Source organism: Sus scrofa, chromosome 1 (assembly GCF_000003025.6).
Source record: "Sus scrofa isolate TJ Tabasco breed Duroc chromosome 1, Sscrofa11.1, whole genome shotgun sequence".
NCBI classification, from domain to species: Eukaryota; Metazoa; Chordata; class Mammalia; order Artiodactyla; family Suidae; genus Sus; species Sus scrofa.
Window position 1 is genome coordinate 138764323 of NC_010443.5, and position 27526 is coordinate 138791848.

Here is a 27526-nt window from a genome sequence, read left to right on the forward strand (position 1 = left end):
AAAAATAGAACTAAAGTAATGTAACAGAAAAAGGTATTTGAATATACATTCAAATCTTGGTCTTAGATTGGAAAGCAAAGCCCTCATCTGGGGAAAAAGGCAAAAAAAATGATGAAAAGAGAGGCATGTCCTGATACAGTTCCTGAATCTCAGAGACAAAGCAAAACAATATTCTAGGAAGCCAGGCAAAAAGCACAGCTCACCAAGAATGGGAGACAATATTAGGCTATATACACATTTCTCTATAGCAGCATTCACTGCCAGAAGCCTGTGGAGCAATGTCAGAAAGACACTAGGAAAGAAAATGCGACCCAAGAAGTTTCCAGCAGCTAAACTGTTGCTCAAGTATTTAGGTAATAGGAAAACTTTTTTTTTTTTTTTAAATGTATAAAGAGATGAATCCTTTTTTTGGAGAAAATACTAGAGGATAAACTTGACAAAGAAATGCATGGAAAATCTACGGCAAAAGGATTGGAAGTGAGCACTGACCAAAGTATCAGTTAAAATCAATGGGGTTCTCAATCATCTATTTTATACAGTAGTGGGTATATCTTAACCTACTGTATAGCACAGGAAAATCTACTCTATAGTTTATAATAACCTATATGGGGAAAAGAATGGATTTATTTACATGTATAACTGATTCACTTTGCTGTACACTTGAAACTAATACATCATAAGTCAACTATATTCCGATAAAATTAAATTTTAAAATACTGACTCTTTGGACAGGGGGGAATGACTGGATAAACCATAATAATCATCCAGTTCTCTCCATAGAAGCTAAAAAGACATTTAATTAAATTCAATCACAATCTTTTATTACAAGTCTTAACAAAATAAAATTCCCCTGAAGAGGGGAGGGAAGATGTCTTGAATTGATGTAAGAGAAAATTCTGCAGGAAGACTCAAAAGTATAAAATTATATATATTTTCCCTAAGTTAATCTATAAAACAATGTAATTGAATTTAAATAGCAATGTAATTTAGAACTAAACACACAGGTTCTGAGTACCATATGGAAAAACAAACAAGAAATAATAGACAGTAAAATTGTGAAAAAGCATATGTTTAGTGAATTAAAATATTTTATAAAGCCACAGTCAAGTAAATATAAAGAGGTACATGATTACATTAGTGGAGCAGGCAGGAAAATCCAGAAATATTTTTAAAAAATAAGACATACAGAAATGTCATATTATAAAGATGACATTTCAAATTTATGGGGAGAAATGAATTATTCAATAAGTAGTATGGAACCACCTAAGTGGTCTGGGAACAAAGTGAGATGGGATCCCTACCTCACGCCTTACACTAAAATTAATTACTGCTGGATTAAGGATTTAAACATAAAAATTACATCATAAAAATATTAGAAGAAACAATGAGAGTTAAATTTATTTACAGTTGAGGAATGGGAAAGACCTTTGAAAACATGGCACAAAACCCAGAAGCCTTAAAAAGTGATTGATATAGTTCACCCTACACACACACAAACATCTGCCAGACATAAAATATGATCAACAGAGTAAAAAATCAAATGAACTAGGAAAAAAAGAACACTTGCAACTCATACTTCAGCTAAAGGGCAAATTTCCTTAATACATAAAATTTCTAACAACACTGACAAAATCAATAATCAAATATAAAAAAGATTTAAGACAGTTCACAGGAAAGAGAATACAACAAGCTTTTTAATATATGAAGAAATGCTCAAATTCTTTAAAAGAGAAATGACTGCCATTCAACCTGCAACAGGCTCATTTCTTAAATGTTCAGATTGGCACAGATCAGCAAGCCAGGGAGAAGGTGTGGCAGAAGGCACTTCCAAGTCGTATTTGTAGGAGGGTAAATAGAAAAGCCTCTTTGGGGGTCAATCCAGAAATATCTATCAACAATGAAGGCATGTGCAAGATTTCGCATAAAGTTCAAGCACAGGCAAACTAGTCTGCAGGGTCAGAAAGTAAGCTAGTAATTACTGCTGGGGCTTAGTGAAGGGGAGGGGGCTTAAGCGGGGCTGCTGGAATTACAGAAATGCTGTATCTTGCTCGTTATGCTGGTGTGTTCAGTTTGTGAGAAATGAATGTGGCTGTACGTTTATGATTGGGATACTTTTCTGTGTACTTCACATTGTGTTTTAGGTGCCTAAATCTACCAAAAACTATGCAAAACTGACCTTAACCTACTTCTAGGTATTTAATCTTATAGATTAACGGTTCTCAGTAAGGAGCAATTTTGCGCCACCACCTCCCACCCCCCCCACCCCACCCCACCGGACACACACACACACCCAGGGGACATCTGGCATCGTCTGAAGGCACTTTTTGGTTGTCACAACTCGGGGATTGCTGTCATATAGTGGGTAGTGACTAAATACCCTACAAAGCACAAGACAACCCCATAACAAAGAATGAGCCAGTCCCTGATGTCAACACTGCTGAGGGCAGAAAAGTCTGATAAACTCAAAAGGAAAAACAATAAGTTACAGTGGTAAAGGCTGCAAGACACCACCTTAACTGACTGAGAGGAACAATGCCAGGAGTAAGATGTATTAACCACAGCACCTCTGTGGTCTGCTTCCCAAAACGCATGACCCTGAAGCAAGGACTGAGAAAATATCAAGGTTATGAAAGACACAGACTGAGGAACTGCCACAGGGTGGAAGAGACAAAAGAGTTCTGATGATTAAATGCAAAATGGGACCCTGGTGCAGAAAAAGGATCCTACTAGGGGTATGGGTGAAATCTGAATGTATGTTAGTTAATATCATACCCCAGTTAATTTCCTGACTTGGATAATGTAAGATGTGGACAGAGGGGGAAGCTGGGTAGAAGGTAGATACTTTCTGTACTGCTTCTGTAACTCTTCTTTAATTCTAAAATTACATCACAATAGTTTTAAAAATAACAAAATATGTCATCCAAAAAAAAAAAAAAAAGATGGGGAGTTCCTGCAGTGGCTTAGCAGATCACAAACCAGACTAGTACCCATGAGGATGTGGATTCGATCCCTGACCTCGCTGGTGGGTTAAGGATCCTGTGTTGACTTGAGCTGTGGTGTAGGTCGCAGATTGGCTTGGATCCCGTGTTGCTGTGACTGTGTTTTAGGCCAGCAGCTGCAGCTCCACTTAGACCCTTAGCCTGGAAACTTCCATAAGCTCTAATAAGTACAGCTCTAAAAAGCAAAAAAAAAAAAAGAGAGAGATGGGGCAACTCACCTTACATGGGTATTAAATGACTTGAAAAAAATATATTTATATTTACATAGGAGAAAAAAAAAGCAAGATACGCATCAGCAGAGTAGTATGCTGAAATATTTATGAAAAGGGAAACACATAAATGGTTAATTTTTAAATTTTATTTTATAGCCTCACCCATGGCATATGGAAGTCCCTGGACCAGGGATTGAATCCAAGCCTCGACTGCATCCTACGCTGGATCCTTTAACCTACTGTGCCTCTGCAGCAACCAGGGCCACTGCAGTCAGATTCTTAACTCATTGCACCACAGCAGGAGCTTCTTAATTTTGGATTTTTATACCTTTGCACATATTGCTTATTCATAAAACAAAATAATTCCGAAAAATCCCACTGATAACCAACCAGGCGTCTGTGGTGAAGATAGTCTTTGCTACGATTATTTAGAATTATTTAGTGCCCACAGTGCCTATTTACAAAGAGTTGATTTGCTTAATTAAAAATGGCAAAGTTGGCTTTTCAGAGGCAATTCTTTCTTTTCATTCTCAATGCCATGGCCTTGTTTTATCTTCTCCCTCTCTCTGCGAGACGACTGCAATCTTTTTCATGTTCAACACATTTGCAAAATCTTCTGAAAACACAGGTTTTTTTTTTTTTTTTTTTTTCGTTTTCTTCCTTTTTAGGGCTACACCTTCAGCATATAGAAGTTCCCAGGCCAGGGTTCAAATCAGAGCTGCAGCTGCAGGCCTACGCCACAGCCACAGCAATACCAGATCTGAGCTGCACCTGTGACCTACACTGCAGCTTGCAGGAACAGAGGTTCTTTAATCCACTGAGCGAGGCCAGGGATTGAATCCACATCCTCAGAGAGACAGTGTTGAGTCTTAAACCCACTGAGCCACAATGGGAACTCCCTGAAAACACGGATCTTGACTCATCCATCAATCCTGTCAGGAATCACTTAAGACCCCTACGACATAGCTTAACATTTTGCCCCTGCCTCTCCCCTTTCCTTGCCATTTTCACATACATTTGTCCTGCCTGCACCTGACCAACCACATCCCACACACCCTGTGCCCCTGCAGAGGCTGATGCTGCTGCCTTAAGGGTCCTCTCTGGCACAGCTCCAGGCCCATCTCCCTGCAGGCTGCTCCATGGCCTCCAGGAGACAGAGAGTAGACAGTGTGACCAGCTATCTGCCCTCAGAGAGCTCAGGCCAAGGAAGGGACCAGCGCTAAATCATCTTAACATCCAGGAAATCACCTGCCATATTCTTCAAGGCCAAGTCCAAGAGCCCCTCCCTCGTGAACTCTTTCCTCCTTTGCTCTATTCCCATCAGGAAGAATCTATGAGGGTTCTAAGAGTGACCCAACATGACTGACCCTTGGGTGACAGTCCCATGAGTCTTGCCCTCTGCCCCCTCCATCCTAAACTCCTGGGGGTGGGGGTAGGGCAGCAACTGTGTCTTACAGCCTCCTTGTCTCATTAGCACACATCTGGTAGCCCATGGTACAGAGCCAGAGAAGATGCTCTGAGTGAAGGAACAAACAAATGAATGAACAAATGAATACATTCACACATAAAGCCACGAGCGGTTTCAGGAGAATGAGAGAAAAGCTGACATGCTCTAAGTACTTAGGTAGCCCAGGCATCAGGCTGAGTACTTTTCCAGAATCCTTAATTACCATTTGCATAACCTCATGAGACAGAAACTATCACTACTCACATTTTGCAGATGAAGAAATAGAATTAGGCACAGAGGCACAGAGGCTGGGACCTCTCCTGACCCCAGAACACACACTTATCCCCTGGTTATCCTGCCTCTGGGTCCCCAGTCTCCTCCCCCTGAGATCTTGCCTCCTCTGTGTCAGCCAGGCCTGAGTGCTCATCATTGTCTCATGACTATAGTGACTGCTCTGTACTACCTGGCTGTGCTGCTCTATCTGCAAGTACCATTGGGCAGCACCATCTTTGGCTTAAATCAAATAGAAAGCCACGAGGGTACACAAAGAACAAGGAAAATGAAGCAGCTCCCTGGATCTAGCATCTGTGACCTTGCTGGCTACATATGAGGTTTCATGAGAGTCGCACAGAGAACATTTTGTAGCAGAGTCCCTCAAGGTGCCACATGACAAATAAGCCAGAGCCAAGCTTCCGTCCCTGGAGTACCATGGACACATGGAGAAGATCTGAGATCCCCAGCAGAAAGCCCCATGGTCCATGTCTTCAAGGCTTTATCATTTTCTTCACCTGGGGTGTCCCTTGTAAGCACTCTGAAAGTTACTTTGATCTTCCTCACTGGGCACCCACTTAGCATTTGGAGAGTAGCTCTGACTCAAAATAATACTGAAGGGAATGGTTATGTAAAAAGCGCTCAGAAATGGGCTGCTGATAACATAAGCCAAAACGGAGATAAAATAGAATGCTAAGAGCTGGATGAAAATGTTACTAATCCAAATTTTCCACACAGACTACTGCAGTTTGAAGCCTTCCCCCAGGCCAGCTTGCCAGCCCTGCTCTGGAAGGTCGCCGAGACTGTCACCCGACAGGGGACACCTGGGTGGGTGATGCTGGGCAAGGGTACCCAGGCACCCAGCTGGCCTGGGGGGTGGGCAAGAAATGAAGGGTAACACAACTTGCAGGGTCTGGAGAGCTCTTGAAGGAGGCAGTGTACTGTAAACGTTCAAACACTTCTGGAAAATTGGGGCCATCTGCTGCCAAAGTCCAGCAGTTTGGAGACGGGCTGCAGTTGTTGTTGGGCAGGAAGCTGAGACTGAGGCAGGCAAGACGGCTTTGACCTGGCTTCCAGCCCGGTATCCTGAGCTAGGGCAGGGCCAGGCTCCTGGTCGGCCACTCCCCCACCCACCCCCTACCAGGTGCACCGCCTTTAAAGGGACAGGTCTCATTTACTCCAGCAGTTCCCACACCAGGCTAAGCGTAAGGACCTCCAGGGAAGATATAGAAAAGCCCGTACCCCAGAAGATTTGGAGTAGGGCAGTCATAGCTGCCAATCTCCAGAAGAGATTCTAATTGCCTGCTGGGTTTAGAGAAAAATAGCAGCATCAGAGAAAAGGACTCTGCTAGTTCGCAGGTGGAATCTGGACACCCTAAGCCTCCTGGACACCACGGAAATCTCCACCCATCGAGATGCCTATGGGAGTCTCTGTGGGACTTGGGAAAGGACAGAAAGGGACTGCCAGCCTGAGGATTGGGAGCATGCTGAGAAATGCTGGATGCTGGACAGCAACTTCTGGAGGTTACAGGCTCCCAGAGCGGCAGGAGGAGTGATGAGAACAGCAAAGGGACAGGTGCAGAAAAAGACCAGCCCACGAGACTGTTATCTAAACAGCATCTCCTCTACCACGGACTCCAGGAGGTGAGTTGATGGGAAACATGATATAGCTAACATTTATTGGGAGCCTACTATCTGCTAAGTGCTCTCAGCCATTTGTTACATAACTCTCATAACAACCCTATGCTGTGGAAGTGCAATTGTTTTTTCCCATTCTGCAGATTAGAAAACGGAGGCATCGAGAGACTATGTACATGTTCACAAGGTCAAACCAGGATGTGGCCCCACTGCACGGTATGGACAGCACTTCCATGCTGTGCTAAAAGGCCAAGAGAATTAAGTGGAAAGGAATACAGGGGCAAATATTTGGGAGAAAAGTATACATGAGGCCCTCAAAAGCGGAAAGCCGAGTACTATTCCAGACACTGTTGCCTTCCTGAAACAACTGGCTTATGGCTTCTGTGTTACATATTTAAAAAAAAAAAAACAACTTACTCTGCAAAGCTCAGCTCACTGCATACGCCACGAGACATAGGTACACCCTAGCTCAAGGCACCCAGTGAGGTTGTTTTCGTATCCCTTCCCAGCACCTTCCCCTCCCTGTGGGGCAGTCACATGTGGGCTCTGGGACGGCACTGGTGGAATGTGTTGCCAAGTTGCAGGAAGGGTAAGGGATGAGCATGCATTACATGGCACCTTCCACCTGAGGATCTCTGGGAACCTGAAGACGAGGAGGACAAACAAGCCTTTCTTTCACGTTGAAAAGGAATGAGGGCTTTGTGATCACTGGAAGAACATGGCCTGAACTCCCCACTGCTCGCTTCCGTCTCCAGCAGCAAGGGCACACTCTTCCTTTCAGCTGACAATTCCTACTTCTGGCCTTCTTGCCTTTTGCTTCACCTGGCAGGGTATCTGAGCTTAAAGAGCTGTAAGGTCTTGTTAAATAATGACTTTGCTTGGCAAGTGACTTTGCTGATGAAGACAGGAGGAACTTATAATTATAAAAAAAGATGGATTGGGCTAATTGCAATAAGGTTCATTTCCCCTTTCTAATAAATATTTACCATCCAATGTTTATAACTTTAATGTTTGGACTCTCTTGAAATGCTTTATTGAATTAAAAACATCACATTACCATTGGCTAAAAGAGGAGACAGCTATATTTGCCAGTAACTTCTGCAACAAATGCCAGCTATTGATGCCAATTTTTTTTTTTTTTTCTTTTGGTAGTTCATATTTCCACAGACAGCTTTGAGCCTTATAATACCGGCATTCTGCAGACAGACAGAGATGCAATGCTGGTGGTGTGGGGATCTCCAGGGCCCTAGAAATGAAAATGGACTGTATTTTAATTTTTCTTCACTCTCTGGTATGCAAATGTTTACAAAGGCAGAAATATTTCAAGCTAGGCTGCTCCCAAAGCAATGGTAGGAATGTTTTTCCAAAGTTACTTTCCCTACACCTTAGAGTAAGGAAATGGCTCTTAATTTTGATTGGTCTCAAAACGGCTATGAGCTGTGAATGCCAAAAGAAGAACGCACAGAGAAGTCCAATCAGAAAGAGGTTCTGTATTGGAAATTCCACCTAAAGAGGAGTAATGGTCACAGAAGGCCAGCACTTCCTTCAAGGGGCAAAAGTTGATTGGCCATCACCTAACACCAAGCACCTGGCCTTGGGCTCTGAGGCATGTGGTGAAGCCTGTGAACCCTGTCTCAGAGTAATATTTGTCAACACATCATTATAGAATATGTAAGATTAGCAATGAAACGATTAAATTCAAATATAATTCAAGGAGTTCCTGTCGTGGCACAGTGGTTAACGAATCCGACTAGGAACCATGAGGTTGCGGGTTCGGTCCCTGCCCTTGCTCAGTGGGTTAACGATCCGGCGTTGCCGTGAGCTGTGGTATAGGTTGCAGACGCGGCTCGGATCCTGCGTTGCTGTGGCTCTGGCGTAGGCTGGCAGCTACAGTTCCGATTTGACCCCTAGCCTGGGAACCTCCATATGCCGTGGAAGCGGCCCAAGAAATGGCAAAAAGACAAAACAAAAAACAAAAAACAAACAAACAAACAAAAAATATAATTCAAAATACAAATCTGTAATATAGTGATACATGTGTTTCCTTGTCAACACATTACATGAGAAGATCTGGCCCTCAGTCTAAAAACTGCTGTAATTCTGAAGCAGTGGTGAGTATAAATGATAATTTGAAATAGCTGCTCCAACTGTCATGCCGTATGAAAAATACCTGTGACTCCTAATCGTGAGACAGTTACATGTACCACTGAGTTTGCGGCAGCTTATTGCCGACTCTCATGATGGAAGGGAATATTCATGTCGATTACAGGTGGAAGGAAAATAAAGATGTGATCTTTCTCCTATCTCCGTTCACTAATTCTCTGAGCTCTATCTGCAGACTCTAGGTGTCAGAACCCCTGCTTTTACACAACAAAGATGCATCCAAAAGAAACGTGATTGCAAGGCCACAGCCTCCACCTTCTGTCAAGCGTAAGACTTTGGTCCTCGTAAGAGGCAGGAGAAAAATGAAAACTGCCCTCCAGCAGTCACGGTGGTTAGTATCTTTCTCCAAATGTACTCTATCCAGTTTCGTTTCTTCTTTTCTTCATGGTCTGTATTGCAGAAGAAGAGAAAATGTTCAAGTCCTAGAGCACCGATGTGCTTTGTGGTTTTATCCCCTTGGCAGCATCTACGTTCTGTTACACTTCATTATTATTTTCTCTTCATAGAAATTTTCAAGACAAGAGATTCACATGCACGTGCACCCCCCCCCCCTTGCCTCATGACTGTGCTTTTCCAAGCTCCCCCCAAAGGCCCTAAACAGCAATGCAAGCTGAGCGGCCAGCCAGGGAAATTCTCCTTGGGGACATAGAGCTAGGACTTGGGAACATGGAGAGAGTCCCAACTGCCATGCATGAACGTGGTTTTGAAGAGATGCCACCTGATTTTTGTAGTTGAAATGCCTTCACGATGTTCACTCCCCTAAAACTCCTGGCAGGAGTGTTTTCTTTCTGTTTCATGGCATCTAGTAGGCAGGTTTTTGTTTTTGTTTTTTTTCTTCCTAGAAGGGTGATTTAGAGAATTCTGTGGAGAACCCGGCATTATAGTTCCTTCTGACCTTGAGATACCACACATCACTGGTGTGATTATTCTTGTGAAGAACTGGACAACTGTCACTGTCCATTTAGGATACAGGATGGGCGCTGGGGCCGTATAGAGACCTGCACCTAAATGGAATATGCCACGGACCCTAGTAAAATGTAAATTGCATCCATTCCTTAGGAGAATGGAGTATAAATGACTAACATAGATTAGCAATCCATCCTAACACAATCTACTTCTTTTAACTTTCTTTTTAGGGCCTTACCTGCAGCATATCAAAGTTCCTGGGCCAAGAGTTGAATTAGAGCTGCAGCTGAGGCCTACACCACAGCCAGAGCAACGCTGGATCTGAGCCACATCTGTGACCTACACTGCAGCCTGTGGCAATGCTAGATCCTTAACCCACTGAGCGAGGCCAGGGATTGAACGTGCATCCTCATGGATACTAGTCAGATTCTTAACCCGTTGAGTCACAACAGAAATTCCCACAATCTATTTCTAATGCTTAAGGAATCACAGGTGTCAACAATGTATGATCACATTTTATTTCCTTTGTTGCCTTAGAAGCTATACCAGTTCCATTGTGTTATTTATTGGTTGAGTTACTGTTATTTATTTATTTTTTTGTCAGAGTCTTGCATATATTCTTTGGACCAGCAGGGCAAAGAAGACGAGGAATATGAAGATAATTGATAGGTTTTTGTTTTGTTTTAGGGCCTCACCTGCAGCATATGGAAGTTCCCAGGCTAGGGGCTGAATTAGCTGCAGCTGCCTGCCTACACCACAGCCACAGCCATGCCTGATCTGAGCTGCATCTGCAACCTATACTGTAGCTTGCAGCAGTGCTAGATCCTTAAGCCACTGAGCAAGACCAGGGATCAAAGCTGCATCCTCATGGATACTGGTTGGATTCTTAACCCGCTGAGCCACAACAGGAACTCTCTGAGTTACTGTTAATATTATACATCTTTAACACATCACAGTCTGTCTTTACATGAAATTATTCCACGTCGAGTACAGTACAGAAACCTTACACTAGTATATACTGCTCTTTCTCCTTTTCTGGCCTTTGTGTGGATATCATCTGCCCTTACAAATGTAGCAAACCCTGCACTTCTGGGTTAGTTTCCCACGGCAAATATGCAGGACTTTCTTACTGCCACGGGAACAAATTACCACATACTTAGCAGCTTAAAATAACACACATTTATTACCTTGTATATTATAGATCTGGAGCTTAGAGGTATAATAGCAGTCTCACTGGGCTTACGTCAAGGTTTCAGCAAGGCCAGTTCATTCTGGAGGCTCTGAGGGGAGAATCTGTTTCCCTGCCCTGTCCTTTCCAACTTCTTGAGCCTGCCCGAGTCTTGGCCCAGGGCCCCCTACCTTGCATCACTCCAACCTCTCACTTCTATTGTCTCACCTACTACCCATCCTGATCTCCTGCCTCTCTCTTAGTACAGACCTCTTTGATTGCATCAGGTCCATCCAGAAATTCCAAGAAATGCACTGTCTCAAAATTCCTAACTTAACTATACTTGGAAGGTGGCTTTTACTATATAAGGTGAAGCCTGCAGGTTCTGGGGATTAAGACATGGACATTTACCATAATTCTATTCTTATTTTTTTGTCCAACAGTTGTTTAAATGGTCAATGATTTTTTTTTTTTTTTTTTGAGGAGGGGCCACCCCTGTGGCATATGGAAGTTCCAGCGTAAGGGGTCAGATTGGAGCTGTAGCTGCCAGCCTATTTCACAGCCACAGCAATGCAGGATCTGAGCTGTGTCTGTGACCCACACCACAGCTCACAGTGGTGTTGGATCCTTAATCCACTGAGCGAGGCCAGGGATCGTACCTGCATCCTCATGGATACTAGTCAGGTTCGTAACCCGGTAAGCTGCAAAAGGAACTCTGATGATCTTTTAAAGACATCTGAATATACTTAAATATATTGTGTATTTACCCACATAGTTACTGCTCCTGGGAATCTTCATTTCTTTATATAAGAGTTCCATATTTCCACATACCATCATTTTTTTTTCTTCCTGAAAGACAGTCTTTAATATTTCTTATAGCATGGGTCTGTCGGTGATGAATTTTTTTTCAGCCTTTGTATGTCAGAAAAACTCTATTTCACCATCCTTTTTGAAAGAGATTTTTGCTGGGTGTAAAATTTTAAGGTGGCAGGCTTTTCTTCTTTCAGTGCTTTAAAGATGCTTTTTCAGTCTTTTTGCTTGCATTGTTTCCAGTGAGAAATAAACTTATTCCTACATTTGTTTATCTCTACATAACTTGTCTTTTTTCCTCTGGCTCTTTTTTTATTTCATTTTTTTCCTTTTTAGCCACCCCTGAAGCATGTGGAAGTTCCCAGACCAGAGAGCGAATCTGAGCCATGGCTGCAAACTATGCCACAGCTGCAGAAACACTGGATCCTTAACCCACTGAGCCAGGCTTCGGATTGAATTAGTACCGCCACAGAGACAAGCTGGATGATTAACTCACTGTGCCACAGTGGGAACTCCTCCTCTGGCTCTTTTAAGATCCTCTCTTCATCACTACTTTTAAGCCATTTGATCATTATCAGCTTTGGTCTAGATTTCTTCATGTTTCTTGGGGTTGAGCTTCTTGGATATGTGGACTTGTGGTTTTCAGCAAATTCGGAAAAAAATTCAGCCATTATTTCTTCAAATATGATTTCAGCTCTCTCTCTCTCCTCTCCTTCAGGGCAGCCATCCCACCTTAGGTCACCTGAAGTCCCACAGTGCTTGTTGTTTTCAGTCTTTTTTCTCTTTGTGTCTCACTTTGGACAGTTTTGATTGCTTTGTCTTCAGCACTTATCTCTTCTACAACCTCTCATTTGCCAGCAATCTCAGGCAGCATATTTTTCATCTTAGATGTTGTTTTCATTCCTAGAAGTCCCACCTAGATCTTTTCCATATCTTCCATATCTCTATTTAACATGTTCAATTTTTCTGCTACCTTCTTAAATATGGAATATGGTTATAATTACTGCTTTAATGCCTTTGTCTACTAATTCTATCACCTAGGTCATTTCTAGGTCAGTTTTTGTTGTTGTTGTTGTTGTTTTTAATTTTTTAGCTGCCCCCACAGCATACAGAAGTTCCAGGGCTAAGGACTGAACCTGAGCTGGAGATTGAACCAGTGCCTCCACGGAGACAAGCTGGATTATTAACCCACTGCACCACAGTGGGAACTCTACTAGGTCAGTTTTGATGGATTTCTCTCCTCATTATGGATGGATTTCCCTGCTCCTTTGAAGGCCTGGTAATTTTTTATTTGATGCTGGACAAATAATTTTTTGTTTTTTTGAGTGCTGGTTTTGTATTTTCTTAAATGTTTCTTAGCTCTGTTCTAAGACTTGGCTAAGTTACTTGGAAACAGTTTGATCCTTTCAGATTTTGCTTTTCAGTTTTATTGGGTGGGGCCAGATGAGCACTTGATGTGGGCCTGGTTTTGCCAGACTACTGATGCAACACCCTTCTTGTACTCTACCTGATGCCCATGTGAGCCCTGGAGATGGCTCCCTCTAACATTTTCAGGTGGTTCATCTCTGGGCCTTGGGTGGTTTTCTCACACACATGCATTTCGCAGTTCTAAGCGGAAGATTTGTACAGATTTCTGAGATTCTCTCTCCGTAAATATCTTTCTTCTATGGCTCTTTTATCTATGAATTCTAGCTGCCTCTGCCTCCCTGTACTTCTGGCTTTGTTTCTTCAACTCAAGAAGACTGCTGCTTCTTCAGAGCCCTCCCTCCCCATGACACACCTGGAGCCCACCCAGGCAGTTGGCCAGGACAATCAGAAATCTCAAGTCATTTGTTTCACATCTCCCAAGAATCACAGTCCTTCCTTGCTTGATGAACTTCATTGTTTCATATATTTCACTTGATTGCTTTCTTAGTTGCTTCAGGTGGGAAAGTAAATCTGGTCCCTGATCCTCCATCTCAGCCAGAGGCAGATGTCAGGATAAGACATGCAAAGGCAATGTTGGGCCCATAATCATCTCATGACTTGATATCCATTTCAATCCTCAAGGGCATTAAAGAATAATGATGGTTATAAAGATCCATTTGGCATTGGATTATAAGATTCTTCTGGTTGGTTCTGGTTATCTCTGGCTACCAAAAGGGTAAACATTTTATACAACGCTTAATTTTTTATGGCCCTGAGTTCAGTACAGAAAAATGCTGATCCTGGAGATCTACACAGATCAGTTCTGCGCCCCCACAGATGGGAGCCACTGTGTTATCCAGAAAGGTAAAAGCAACACACATAAGAGTATCAGCTCAAGTTACTGGGTGCTTACTCTGTGAGAGACCCAGTTCTTAGCACCCTATGTGTATTAGTGCACAAGGAGTCTCAGATTTTACCAATGAGGGAGCTAATGCACAGAGAGAAAGCTGGCCCACTAGGAACTAGTCTGTAGGACATTCTGGGAGGAAGCCACAGGAGAGCTTTGTAGGAACCCTAGCAAGACAGTTGACAGAGTCTTAGGTATCTGTTGGTGAGCCAGATGGTAAAATGTGAATTTAGACTTAGAGAGCCAAGGGTTTCCTCCTCATCTGCAAGCTTGTCCATCAGTGCTTGGGTGAAGTCACGTAAGAACTTAATTTTACTGTTAGGGTCATGAACAGATCTCTGAGCAACACATACTAGTTAAGTACCTAATATGTGCCAGGCACTGGCCAAGGCAGGCAGAAACATTAGTAACCAAAAGCAAGATAGCTGCCCTGGAAGGGTTTATAATGGAGAAGATGGAGATTATCAAAACGATAGTCATGTAAACAAGTAAATTGTAGCACATGTTCAAAGACAATAAGTTTATGAAAGCTGGGTTTTCCCTTACGGGATCAGGAGATCTGGGTGCTACAAGGCTGGGGAGAGGAGGGTTATCAGATGGAAATTTTAAATAGCGTGATCAGGGTAGGCCTCCTTGAGAAGGTTACTTCTGAAACAAACCAACAAACAAAAAAGCTCCCAAAAATGATGGAGTTAGTCACATGGACAACTGAGAGAAGAGCATCCAGATAGAGGAAACGCCAGTGGGAAGCAGAGTATGTGCCCACCAGGGCATCAAGGAAGAGAAGGGAGGCAAGGAGAATCGGAACAGAGTAGGAGAGAGGGGTGAAAAGGGGATGAGGACAAGGGGGGAGGGAGAGGGCTCATCCCAGCACTGGAGTCAGTTACGGGGAAGGAGGAGGAACAGTACAACACGTGTGTCTCTTGTTATACTGAACATCAACAGAAACACAGACCTGTAAAAGCACAAAGGAGCAAAGTGATGATCAAACGAGCTTTAGACTCCCATGGTGCCTGGGTGAGAGTCTGACGTGGGTGCCGGGCTCAGGGCAGCATTCCCCGAGTCCTGGGTCCCAGCTGACATCTGCCTCTCCTCTCCAGCATCACCTCTTTGGCATCCGTATGACATTTTCTCCAGCACAAGAAGCTACCGCCACCTATTAGATTTGCACAGAAGGAAGCACCACCAGCCTTGCAAGCAGGATGCTCACAGCAGCTGAGGCTGGTGCCAAGTCAGCCATGCCCGTGGATGCTCCTCCACGCCCCTAAGGGGTCACTCCTGCCAGGACTGCGGGAGGAAAACTCAGACTCTGATTTAGTGCTGGTGTAAAGCTCAAGGAAAAGGTAAGCGGGAAAGCATACTTTGTGCTTCCTGATGAGCTAGGAATAAATGTTCAGCTGTACTGTAACTCACAAAACAAAAAAGCTCTCCCTGTGTAGAGTCATATTTTGAGCTTCTAGGGAAAAGAGAGGAACCCAGCTGAGCTGATCACCTGTGGACCTCTCACTGTTCTCTTCAAACAAAAGGATGCTAATGAAAGAAAAGAAAATGTCAGGTCACCTTCCTCTCCTTTGGAGTCTATCTTTGAATGATCAGAACCTGACTTTTCTCCCTCTGTAATACTCACATCTGGGCTTGGTCCCCAGCCTACCTTTTTCTGGCTGAGTGACCTTGGTCCATTACCCAGCCTCTCTTGGCCTCTGTTTTCTGATCTGTTAAGTGGGGTTCAAAGGAGGACGGCAGCCAGGGCTTCATGTGACAGCGCATGGAAGGAGTCTAGCGGAGGGGATCATGAGCCCCCAATACCTGTGCTCCCTCCTTCCAGTGGCCCGCACCAAACTGGTGTGCAACAGTTGTTCCTACAAAGCAATGGCTGCCACCCTCTGGAAGGAGGCATCCTCCATCTATCTCCCACCACAGTCAAGCCTGCCCTCCATGGGGCCAGCTCAGCTTAGTCTGCCAGCCAGGGAGGACTCCACAGTGGGTAGAGTGGGTGCTTGTGTCCACTGACTCAGCTTGGGGCTCTCCTCTTCTCCACCCTTGGTGCCTGGGGTGCTCCTACTCTTCCCGAATGCTCAGCATCCTCCCCTGAGGTACCACACACATGGATCTCCTGCTGTCACCACACCATCAAAGGACCTCTGAAACCTGCCCTCTCTGACAGTCCTGTGCCATCATGTGCTGTAAGGGACTGAAGGCTGGGCAGGCAGACAGGGAGCCTCTTGGCCAGCATACGGTACTTGAAGGAGAGGGTCCATGGTCAAGCCTTAGAGGTCAAGGTTGATGGTGAGGGTAAGACATCATGGCAGGCTGTGGGGAATGATGGGATCCTAGGCTTATCCTACCTCCCCCTCAGAAGTCCTTCAACCCTGCCATGGCTGAGGATGTGAGGCCTGGAAGGGACCCTGGCTGGTACCTCTGAAGGGGAATGGGTGATGAATATTGGGGAGAACCCTGTGGATAAATGCCCTGTGAGGAAATAGCCAGCAGAGAGGCCAGCCTGCTTGTGAGACACTGCCCTTTTCAGCACCCCCGGACAAAGGTAGGCAATACCCCACCTGCAGATTCCACCTTGATTTCCTGAACCAGTTCACATAGCCTGGAAACACTCAAGAGGCAGCTTCCTACCTCCGAGTCCAGGCTGACCTATTCTGCTGGCCAGGATCCCAGGGTCTCATCCTGAAGGCACAGTCCTGGTCTTCGAGCCCACCCAGCCTCCAGGCTGCCTCCGGGGGATGAGCTGCTGTGCTGAGCTCCAGGCCAGCTGCCGTGGAGTGGCCCTGCAGCTTACACCTCACTGGCTGGTTCTCCCACCCCTAGGAAACACAGGCTCTGGACTGCAACTTCAGTCCTGACTCCAACTGCCAGGTGGACCACAGGCTGCCCTGGATGTCTCCTGGGGCCACAGCAGGGAGATTGTCCTGCCCAGGTCTCAGAAGGCAGGTGCCTCTTAGCACATTCATCCTCAGAAGTGACCAAGCTGTCTGCAGCACGGTGAGGAGGTGCCTGCTCTGGGGCTGAACAGATTTGAATCAAGTCCTTGTTCTACTTACCTACTAACCAAGCCATTTTGAACCATCAGAACCTCTGAGGCTTGGTGTTAGCACCTGTATCCTGGGGAGAATAACTTCGGGAGTCCACGTTGAGGGTTAACTGGGATCAGGTACGTTGGAAGCTTTAGAGCAAAACGTGGGCACTGCTCAGGGAATGGCAACATTTTAATGGGGTTACTACCTCTCTTATCACATGATCAATTTATTATTTGTTAAAATGTTCTCAGCATGACCCTTTCCAATGTTGGGCAGCTGTTATTTCTTCTATATCTCTGCAGGGTTTGATATCAGGTGACATTATATCACTTCCAAGAAAGATAGATTATTTTATTTTCCCTATTGTCTTAAGGTTTTCAGGTTAAGACATTAGAGAAGGAAAGAAGGAAGGAAGGAGGGAGGGAAGGAGAGAAGGAAGAAAGACCTTTGGATTAAAAACAAAACAAATAACACATTAGGCTGTTGGTGTCAGTAGTAATTCTGAATCATCCCCTGGCCAAACTTCCTGTGTGTGGGGGCTGGGTATGTATGCGTGTGTATGTGTGTGCTTTTCTCCAGAGACCCGATGCAGATGCACAAGAGGTATAGGTATAAGCATGTGCATAACATCTGATTCAACATGTGTGCGTGTGTCTGTGAACATAACATGCATGTGGAGCATAACCACCCATATCCTGTAGCAGAAGCCAGGTGCTCCTTCCTCCCAAGGCCACTTACCTCCAGGTTTCTACAGAAGGTGGCATTGGTGCCAAATAGGATCTGGCACTGCTCGTTGGCGCTGTAGTGCATGCCCGGCAGCTTGTGCGGGAGGCGCACAGCATGCTGGCTCCTGGGATCTGTGACCAGCAAACAGGTGCTGACTTTGGACCTGAAAAAGCCAAGAGATGAGCAGGCCTACAAGTGGACCACCTGGGGTTTTTGCTCTGATTTGTCAGTCACCAAGAAGGAGGAAGTTATTTATGGGGAGAGATGGGCCAGGCATGGACACATGGACTGCACTTTTTACTCTTTCTCCATATGGCTGAACGCAGATCTTTACTCTGAAGGCCACGTGGGCTGGGCAACTAGAAAGGGCCTGGGAATATTCACCCAAAGGGCTAGTGTACTTTTTTGGCAGGTGGTGGGGGGTGGCAGTCTCAGAGCTTTCTTGGATGAAAATGCTTTTGCAATAGAGTCCCTTGATATTTTCCTAGCATATAGCCTTAGCAAGAGTCACTATGAATATCGAAAAAAAAAAAAAAAAAGGATTTGGGGTTGTTTTGCTTAATTTTAAATAAAAGTGCTTGGAGTCCCATCGTAGCTCAATGGTTAATGAATCCGACTAGGAACCATGAGGTTGCGGGTTCAATCCTTGACCTTGCTCAGTGGGTTAAGGATCCGGCATTGCTGTGAGCTATGGTGTAGGTCACAGACACGGCTCGGCTCCCATGTTGCTGTGGCTCTGGCGTAGGCCTGTGGCTACAGCTCTGATTAGACCCCTAGCCTGGGAACCTCCATATGCTGCAGGAGCGGCCCCCAAAAAGGCAAAAAGACAAAAATACATACATACATACATAAATATATAAATGTATGTGCTTATCTACAATCCTATAGATTCTCCTGGAGAGCCATGTCAGGCTGTGGCCACTGGCTGGGTCAGGTGACTACACCTCCCTGCTGGCCGTGACAGGTGGCTAACAGATGCCCTGCTGTGGACATCAGGATTTCAACCAGGATGGAAATGTTCAGAGCTGTTGAGAACAGCTCTGAAAAACTACCTGGGGGTTGTGAGGCAGTGGCTCCATTAGGAGGTTAAATACTTGAATGCTTTTATTTTTTAATTCCTGAAACAAGGCAGATGGTAGTAAAAAGAACACCCAGCCTCTTGCCAAGATTCTTGAAGAAAAGAGTTGCACATGTGCATGCAAGTACACCCAGGCTGACGCTTGTTCCCCTCCCCTGGGCTCAAACACACCATGCATTTGAACAAAGGGAATGGGACCTGGACTGTGCATGTAAGCGGATAAAGACACACTGATTTCCCTGATGCTTCAGGTAAAATAAAATAATGTCAAGGGGCTTCCAACATTTCATTATGATGTGGTGAGAACAGGTACTTGGTAGGAAACAGACCACATTAAAACTAACAAGTCCATGTTTAAGGCCTGTGTACCACTAAATTTTCTGAGCCACAGGGAAGATTCTGGAAGAAGACCCAAAAAGAGGACAAAAAACCAGAGTAGTGCCCAGGCTGCTACTCCCTGAATTCAGTGGACATTTGATTATAAAAAGCTCACTGAGCCCCTTCAGTCTCCATGGGGTGAAGAGATGTTATAATTAACCAGTGAAGCAATCAGGCTCTGTCCATCAATTCCATGAGTCTAACCTTGAGGGCTTGCCACCAAGGGACCCGCATTGTACATGAGCACAGACTCTGTCTGACAAAGGTCTGACATCAGATGGCCAGTTCTTCCACAGAAATCTGAGAGTAGAGTGATGCAGACACATTCTGGAAAGAAAGTGGCTATGAGATAAACCCACCCTGGCTCCACACAGGAGGGAGGTGAGCAAGCCCTCTGCCCCAGCAAATGGACTTCTATCATAGGAAGCATCCTGGGTGCTGAGGAAATGCCCTGTTCCACAGCGGCCAAGGGGTGCCGCCAAGGCCACCTCTACTCACGGTCAAAATGATGCAGAGAAATGAAATGAAACCTTTTCAAGAGCTGGTCACTGCACTGCCATTTCCCCTGATGAGCATTTATGATCCTCGGCTGGGTGCCCAACTTCAGACCAGAAAGAAGCGAACCTTGGAGGAAGCTAGGTCAGCTGAGAATTCGAAGAGCTTCACTGCTGCTCACACCGGTGGACACTCCCCACATTGTGTCCTTAGGAAGTATGGTCACCCTCACTATGGTACTGACTGTACGGAATGACTCAAGGACTTACTTGAGGAAGTTTTCAAGGTCATCTCGACTGCAGGAGGACCAGGAGAGGTCGCTAGGGTTCCGGCCTTTCACCCACTCTCCCGACATGATGTGAGACCTGCCAGCGCAGGAGGAGTGGTCGTCGTCATGGTTCATCCCCAAGCTGCCCAAGGGAGGGGGGAGAAGGACACATTACAGGCTTTGTACCTCCAGGTCTAGGCTGTAGCACATGATGTCAGCCTAGACCAATTCTTTTTTTTTTTTTTTTCTTTTTAAGGCTGCACCTGCAGCGTATGGCAGTTCCCAGGCCAGGGGTCAAACTGGAGCTGCAGCTGAGGTCCACACCATAGCCACCGCAACACCAGATCTGAACTGCATCTGCAACCCATACTGCAGCTTACAGCAATGCTGAATCCTTAACCCACTGAGGCTAGGGATCAAACCTACATCCTCACAGAGATAACGTTGGGTCCTTAACCTGCTGAGCTGCAGTGGGAACTACTAGACCAAGTCCTAAACACAAAAGGTGACTCAGTTGACACCTGGTCCTCTGCTTTCTCTCAGAGTAGACCAGCAGGTCCCATCTTACAGAGGAAGAGGTGAGAACTTGCTTGTTTAGTGGATGGACATTGATTGAGCATGTAACAGATACTAAGAGCATTCACTCAACAAATAGATAATGAATGAATGAACAAACTGTATTAACCATGACATATAGTTCTTCTGATGGCGTTCCCACACTAAAATATCCTAGTACTAATGGTCTACGTGTTTTATTGCCTGGAGAGAAGGCAGTATGCCAAGGGCTGGTGGGAACCAACCAAGACTTTGACTTGTGAAAACTCATGAACGATGATGGCTTTTCATTCATGTCATCGCACCTGGGTCCACCAAGATCATGCCTGTTACCCTCCCCAGTTTTACCTGCAAGACACCGGGATGCTGGCCTAGATGTGGGCGGCCAGCAGGAAGGGGAGCTGAACAGTGCTCTTAGTTCACACATACACTGTCAGTGGGGGAAGCTGAGATGCAGAACGCATGAAGTCAGATGGTCTGGTTTGCTGACCCATGATTTCCAGGGGAGACTCACGATGTACAAGTGTTGCTCACTCTCTGTCAGCAGCTCCATGGAAAACTCACAGACCTTCATTCATGCAAAAATATTTATAAGAGGTTTCCTGAGTGCCAGCAATGTACAAAAAAGAGAAGGTACTGTGTGTACATGTGCCATCCCTGACCTCAAGTCAGCCTGGGTGGAGATAGACACAAAACGGAGACAATTATGCCCAGAAGGTCTGCCTGTGACTCTGGAACCCTTTATCCTAGTTTTCCTCTTACGCCACTGACCATCCTTCATCACGTTCCCTGCATTCATGCCCTGCACACCCCAGGCCACTCCATGCTCCTGCAGAGGAGCGGATCAGCTGGTGCCATCCTACCACAGGTACAACACGGTTTGGCACCCATGCTCCTCCCGCTGGTAGCCCTCCCTCAACCATCCATACATGCCCAGTGGAGGGTATGCTTACCAAGAGTCAAATGCATTTATTCTCCAACCTATTTATAGTTAATCCCCGTTTTTGTTTTTGTTTTTTTCTTTTTGTGTTTTAGGGCTGCACTTGCAGCATATGGAGTTTCCCAGGCTAGGGGTCAAATTGGAGCTGTAGCCGCTGGCCTACACCACAGCCACAGCAACACCAGATCCTTAACCCATGGATCAAGGCCAGGGGTCGAACCTGCAACCTCAACAATGCTAGTCAGATCTGTTTCCGCTGTGCCACGACGGGAACTCCCAGTTAATCCTTCTTAATTCAATTAATACACGTAGCTACACGTTGTATTAATCAATGTAATACGTGAATGAAAGTAAAATTGTTTTGGGGAATACCAATTTAGCTAGTAGCTAAAACAGGCTACTACCAAACTGGATGTGGGCAAAACAACTGCAAAGAAACAGAAGCAAAAAAAAAAAAAAAAAAATCATAAAAATTTGTCCTCCAGACTGCTTCATTAGGGTCTCTCAAGTTCTGCTGAATCTAAAAGAAAAAAATTCAAACTGATGGCATTGCAGTTGTGGTCTGTGGGAGAAAGGTGCCATGGATGTCCAATGGCTTCCCTCAAAAAAAGGTTTTTGAGGCGCTCCCATCATGGCTCAGAAGAAACGAATCTGACTAGTATCCATGAGGATGTAGGTTAGATCCCTGGTCTCACTCAGTGGTTAAGGATCTGGTGTTGCCATGAGCTATGGTGTAGGTCGCAGATGTGGTTTGGATCTGGCTATGGGGAAGACTGGCAGCTGAAGCTCCAATTTGACCCCTAGTCTGTGAACCTCCATATGCCAAGGGTGCAGCCCTAAAAAGATACACAGACACACAGACACACACACACACACACGCATGCATGTATGCAAAAGAGGCTTTTGAGAGAGTTACTGTTGTGGCGCAGCAAAAACAAATCCGTGAGGATGCAGGTTTGATCTCTGGCCTCACTCAGTGGCTTAAGGATTCAGCGTTTCCATGAGCTGTGGTGTAGGTCATAGATGTGACTCAGATCCCACGTTGCTGTGGCTGTGGTGTAGGCCAGCAGCTGTAGCTTACATTCGACCCCTAGTCTGGGAACTTCCATATGCTCAGGGTGCGGACCTGAAAAAGAAAAGAAAAAAGAAAAAAAAAAAAAAAGGCTTTTGCTCCTACCACAAAATTGGCAGAAAAAAAAAAGTTTTCATGGTTTAGGTTAAATCAAAATGAACCTAAGAATGTAAGTAAAATTTCTCATGTTTCCCCACTTGAACCAGTTTTCTGGTCCATTGGCCAGTTGACTGACTATTCTATGGTCCTGTCAGGAGAGAAGGCTTCTGCAGGCCTACATGTTTGTGGCCACCCTTCCTCTCAATCCAGACCACTCCTGCCAAACTCCCCCTGGAATATGCTGGCTCCCAGGACTTCCCAGGGCCTCATCAAGGTTCTTCCAGAGCAGCTTTCCAGCCCAGCCTGTCCATTAGCAGCCAGCACAGAGCAAGTACTCTGTAATATTTATTGAATGGATCAGCTATTTAATGTAGAAGAAAGCATCCAAAAATCAGAGGATCCAAATCTGTGATAAGTGTGCTGGTTCTAGGGTGGCAGCAGCTTGCTCAACAGAACAATGGAAACTATCTCTGAGGAGATGCAGTCTTGCTCTCTTGCCTGGATGTCAGGGATCCACCCGCTTAGGGTTAAAGATCAAAGGGATTAACAGATACATCTGACCAATGGGAATGGCTTTTCATTGTCATTACTCAGTTTACTTTTTTTCCTGTTAGCTACACTGTATCTGCACCTCTATCTGTACTTATGCCTGTATCTGTACCTCTGTCTGTATCTTTACCTGTATCTGTACCTCTGTCTGTATCTGTACCTGTATCTGTATCTGTACCTCTATTTATATCTGTACTTTTATCTGTAACTCTACCTGTACCCGCATCTGTATCTGTGCCTATACCTGTATCGGTACCTCTATTTGTATCTGTACCTGTATCTGTACTTATACCCATATCTGTACCTCTATCTATACCTGTACATTTACCTGTATCTGTATCTATCTCTTCATTTCAGGAAAGATAGGAACTGACTGGTTCTTCCACTGCCTGGAGGAAAGGGATATTAAAAGTCACTTAAATTCAATTTAAGCTTTGATTTGATAACTGAAATAAAACCAGTGATAGAGTTTTCAAATGGATAGATCTGAAAATTTTGATGACTTTCAGGGAACTCTGCTGTATGTGTAAAAGTTACAGAAATACAAGGTTTCATGAAAAAAGTGGCTCTGACCTCCATTCCTAAGGACACACAATGCTGTGTGTAAGCACAGCACGGGGAGCAGGTCAAACTTTGTCATGGCCGATGTGGAGAATCTGGCCCCAAGGAGATCAACACAAGATCCCAGGCCACCTCCCACTGAGCCAGGCTGGGACGTCTTCAGCAGCCACCTCATTCTCTTTGTTACTGGGAAAAACCACAATCAGAGGAGACCAAAGCCCTGACAGAATGGCCTCACCAGGTATGGAGGAACCTATCACTTGTAACCACTTTCCATTTTTCTCAATGTTTCTCTAGCGGTCAAGCCGCTTATAAGACACATCAGAGACATACACAGAAATCCTCAGGAAAGCTGAGTGCACCCTCAACAGCTAAAAGCCCGCAGGGTGTTAGGTTATAGCTTCATTCCTCCAGCCCTCAAGAAGGACTTCCCTTAGGAATGCACCAGTCAGCAGATTGGCCAAAAGTGTGATTCTTGGGTTTCTGGAGCTTGTCTCTAATATAGCCCCTTGATCTGATTTAAAACGTTCAAATGCTCACTAAGTGCCTCATAAATTTACAGTCTGATGAACTAGCATTGGGGTGGGAGGCTTAGTAAGGTGAGGTCTACATAAACTACGGTTTATGCTATTTTTAGTTTAATTGGCAGCTCACTTGACTGAACAATGCGTGTTACTTTAGGTTTATGTCTGTGGTAGCACTACATTTCAGCAAAACATGGAGCATTCTGCATGCATAGTAATCTTAACATTAAGTGGCTGAGATTAAGGACACAGATGGGCCTCACGTCACATGTGGCCCAGATTTATCAGACACAATAAGAACTTAAAGGCCTCCAATAGATTTAATCTTAAAACAAAAGAACGCATTGCTTCGTGTATTTGCCTCAGGAAATAATGACCTACCCCACGTGAGGGTTCTGAAAGGCAGTGCTCCACTCATCTTAGCTTCACCCCAAACCCTGGAAGGCATGGGAGATGCTAGCCGGAACATGTGCCATTTGGGAAGCTCCCGTTTTATGTGGCTCTGAGACTGTATGTCTGTCTCCCAGACACTTTGGAGTTTTGATGTCAGGTTTGTGAACCAGGTCTGTCCCTCCTCAAAGTACTCTTGGCTGGGTCTGTGAAATGAACATGGTGGCAGGGGATGAAAAAAATCCTAGAAACAGCTCCTTTGGTGCAGCCTCTCTAGTTGGGGGTGGGAGGGCTGGTGGCCCGAACCTACTTAGGTAGCCCTGGGGGTGCATTGCCTGCCAACTCCTTTCCAATAAATGTTTACTGACTTTGCAGTAAAAGGAATGGCCCATGGCAGTTTCTAGGAAATGGTAAGCCGATTTCTCTTAGTTACTGTTAATTAACATCAGAATAATTAACAGGCTAGCATTACACCAGGAAAGAAATTCTCCACTGCTGCTCCTTTGTGCCAAGAACCAGACTGTTCCCTCAATCTGCAGTGGCTCAGAAACTTTACTTACAAGTCGTAAAAATCACTAGGACTACCAGGCAGCACTCATTTATACAGACTGAACCATGGGGTTCATTGTCATGATCATCAATAACCCCATTTATAGGGAACACAGAATTAAGATTCCCTCACCATGGAGAAGTTTTTGCTTCTATACAGGAAAATGAGCCCACCAGCTTGCAGGGATTCAGTAACGTTGTAACTAAAAAATAGGGTCTCCAACACCAATATGTACAGGACTGAATCGCTAATGAGTAAATGAGAACACATACAGTGTTGGTGTTAAGTTCGTTTTGTTATAGTGGGTAACATTACAGCAGGCAAAGACTGAGAGGGCACATTAGAGTATATACAGTCTCTCTTAGCTAACCAGAGTGCTGAAATCACAAAAGCACTCACATTCTTGGGTTTATATGGGATTTTTTTTTTTTTTTTTTTTTGGCCTTGCCTACAGATGTGGAAGTTCCTGAGCCAGGAATCAAACCCATGCCACAACAGCAACCTGGGCCACAGCAGTGACAACACCATGTCCTTAACCCACTGAGACATATACATGAGATTTCGATGTCAGGCATAGGAGTTAGGTCTGGCCTTCCCTCAAAGAAGTCTTGCCTGGGTTGCATGTGTATGTATATAAATACAGGTGTGTTTGGAGATTCCACTGTGGCTCAGCGGACCAAGGACACAAGATTGTCTCTGTGAGGATGTGGATTTGATCCCTGGCCTTGCTCAGTGGGTTAAGGATCCAGCATTGCTGGATCCAGTGTAGGTCACAGCTGCAGCTCTGATTTGACCCCTGGCCTGGGAACTTCCATATGCCGCAAATGTGGCCATAAAAAGAAAATTAAAAAAAAAAAAAATATATATATATATACAAGTGCACACACAAACACACATGATCCATTCCAAATGGGTTTTAAATTTTCGATTTAACAACAATGTAATTAATTTGGATGAGAGATAGATGAAGAGTGAAATAAATAAAAAAGAAAACAAAGCCTGGGCCATTCTATCCCCTACTCTGGTTAATGAGTGCATACATTTGCATATATATGCGCACAGGCGACCCTGAGAGAAGTGAGAGAGTTGGGCGTCTCACCTTCTCTCGGGGTCTGAGAGCCTCTCTCTATGAACACAGACAGCATCATGCCGAGGGTGACTCTGGTGTTGCACGATACACATTTTTCTATGCAACCAGGGCACGAGGTGTGGAGCTCTGATATGTGAAGTTTATTGTTTTATTTTGTTTTTTGTCTTTTGAGGGCCTCACATGCAACATGTTGGAAGTTCCCAGGCGAGGGGTCGAAACAGAGTTGCAACTGCTGTCCTACACCACAGTCACAGCAACGTGGGATCCCAGACACGTCTGTGACCTACACCACAGCTTATAGCAATGCTGAATCCTTTAATCCACTAAGCAAGGCCAGGGATCAAACCCCAGTCCTCATGGATACTAGTCAGGTTCATTACCACTGAGCCATGACGGGATCTCCTTGATATGTGAAGTTTAAATTTCATCTGATGCTCAGAGAAACAGTGTCTGGTGTTTGATGTGGACCTTTCTGAGTGATTTTCAAAGATAATCTTGATGAACTATTTTTACTCTTAACCCTTATTTTAGAATCTAACTCTACAAGATGCAGTACCACCAGGCTGTTATTTTGCCCAAGGGTTTTCCTCTATATCACTGCTGTGTCTCTACGGCATCCGGATGGAACAAGGACAGGAGCGGCCGTGTCATTTCCCTCCTTCTTGATGAGCACCTTCAGGGGATATAAAACCGGAGTCATATGTTTGAGGTCACCCACCAAGGTTAAGTCTCCAGAACCATCTTTCTGGGCCACGTGGACAACAGCAGCCACCACGCCCCTCACAGCTGGGGCTTCTCCTCCTGCTCCATCCCCACCCCACTCTGCTTGGACACCTGCATACACAGCAACTGGCTCCAAGCCCCAGCCACTCTCCAATTATCTAATAGTTTTGATGAAAATATATAAACAGTCAAAGAGAATGGTATGATCCCCTTTTCAAATAGCAGAGCACTGTCTTTGAAAGAACCTGGCTTGGCCTCAAGACGGACCTGGGTGGGAATTCCACCTCTGCCACTTGAAAGGGCAGCTTCGCACTCTGAGCCTCCACTTCCTCATCTATGACTGATCAGGGATCATGACACGAACCATCATTCATTCATTCAACAAACATGAATCAAAGCTTTTATACCACCAGACACTTTTCTAGGTGCTAGCACAGGCCAGACTCCTGCTTTTGCAGACTTTACATTCTGAAGGAATAGAGATGCGGGAAAACAGACCCCGAGTGCCTGACAGAGATGAGGGCCTTGCTTCCGCTAAGCACACACCTGAGTAAAGGAATGCTGGCTGCCCC

At 45.0% G+C, this 27526-nt stretch overlaps 1 protein-coding gene across 4 annotated transcripts in view; it reads right to left on the reverse strand.

Moving 5' to 3' along the window:
* Window positions 1-27526, reverse strand: part of ADAMTS17 (ADAM metallopeptidase with thrombospondin type 1 motif 17) — a 395981-nt gene that overhangs the window by 144622 nt on the left and 223833 nt on the right. For all 4 annotated transcript variants that reach the window (XM_013993230.2, XM_021098449.1, XM_005659785.3 and 1 more), the window contains exons 9-10: window positions 19903-20043; window positions 17695-17845 (exon numbers count right to left, since the gene is read on the reverse strand). In XM_013993230.2, the coding sequence (XP_013848684.2) occupies window positions 17695-17845; window positions 19903-20043 (292 nt within the window). The remainder of the gene's footprint in view (window positions 1-17694; window positions 17846-19902; window positions 20044-27526) is intronic.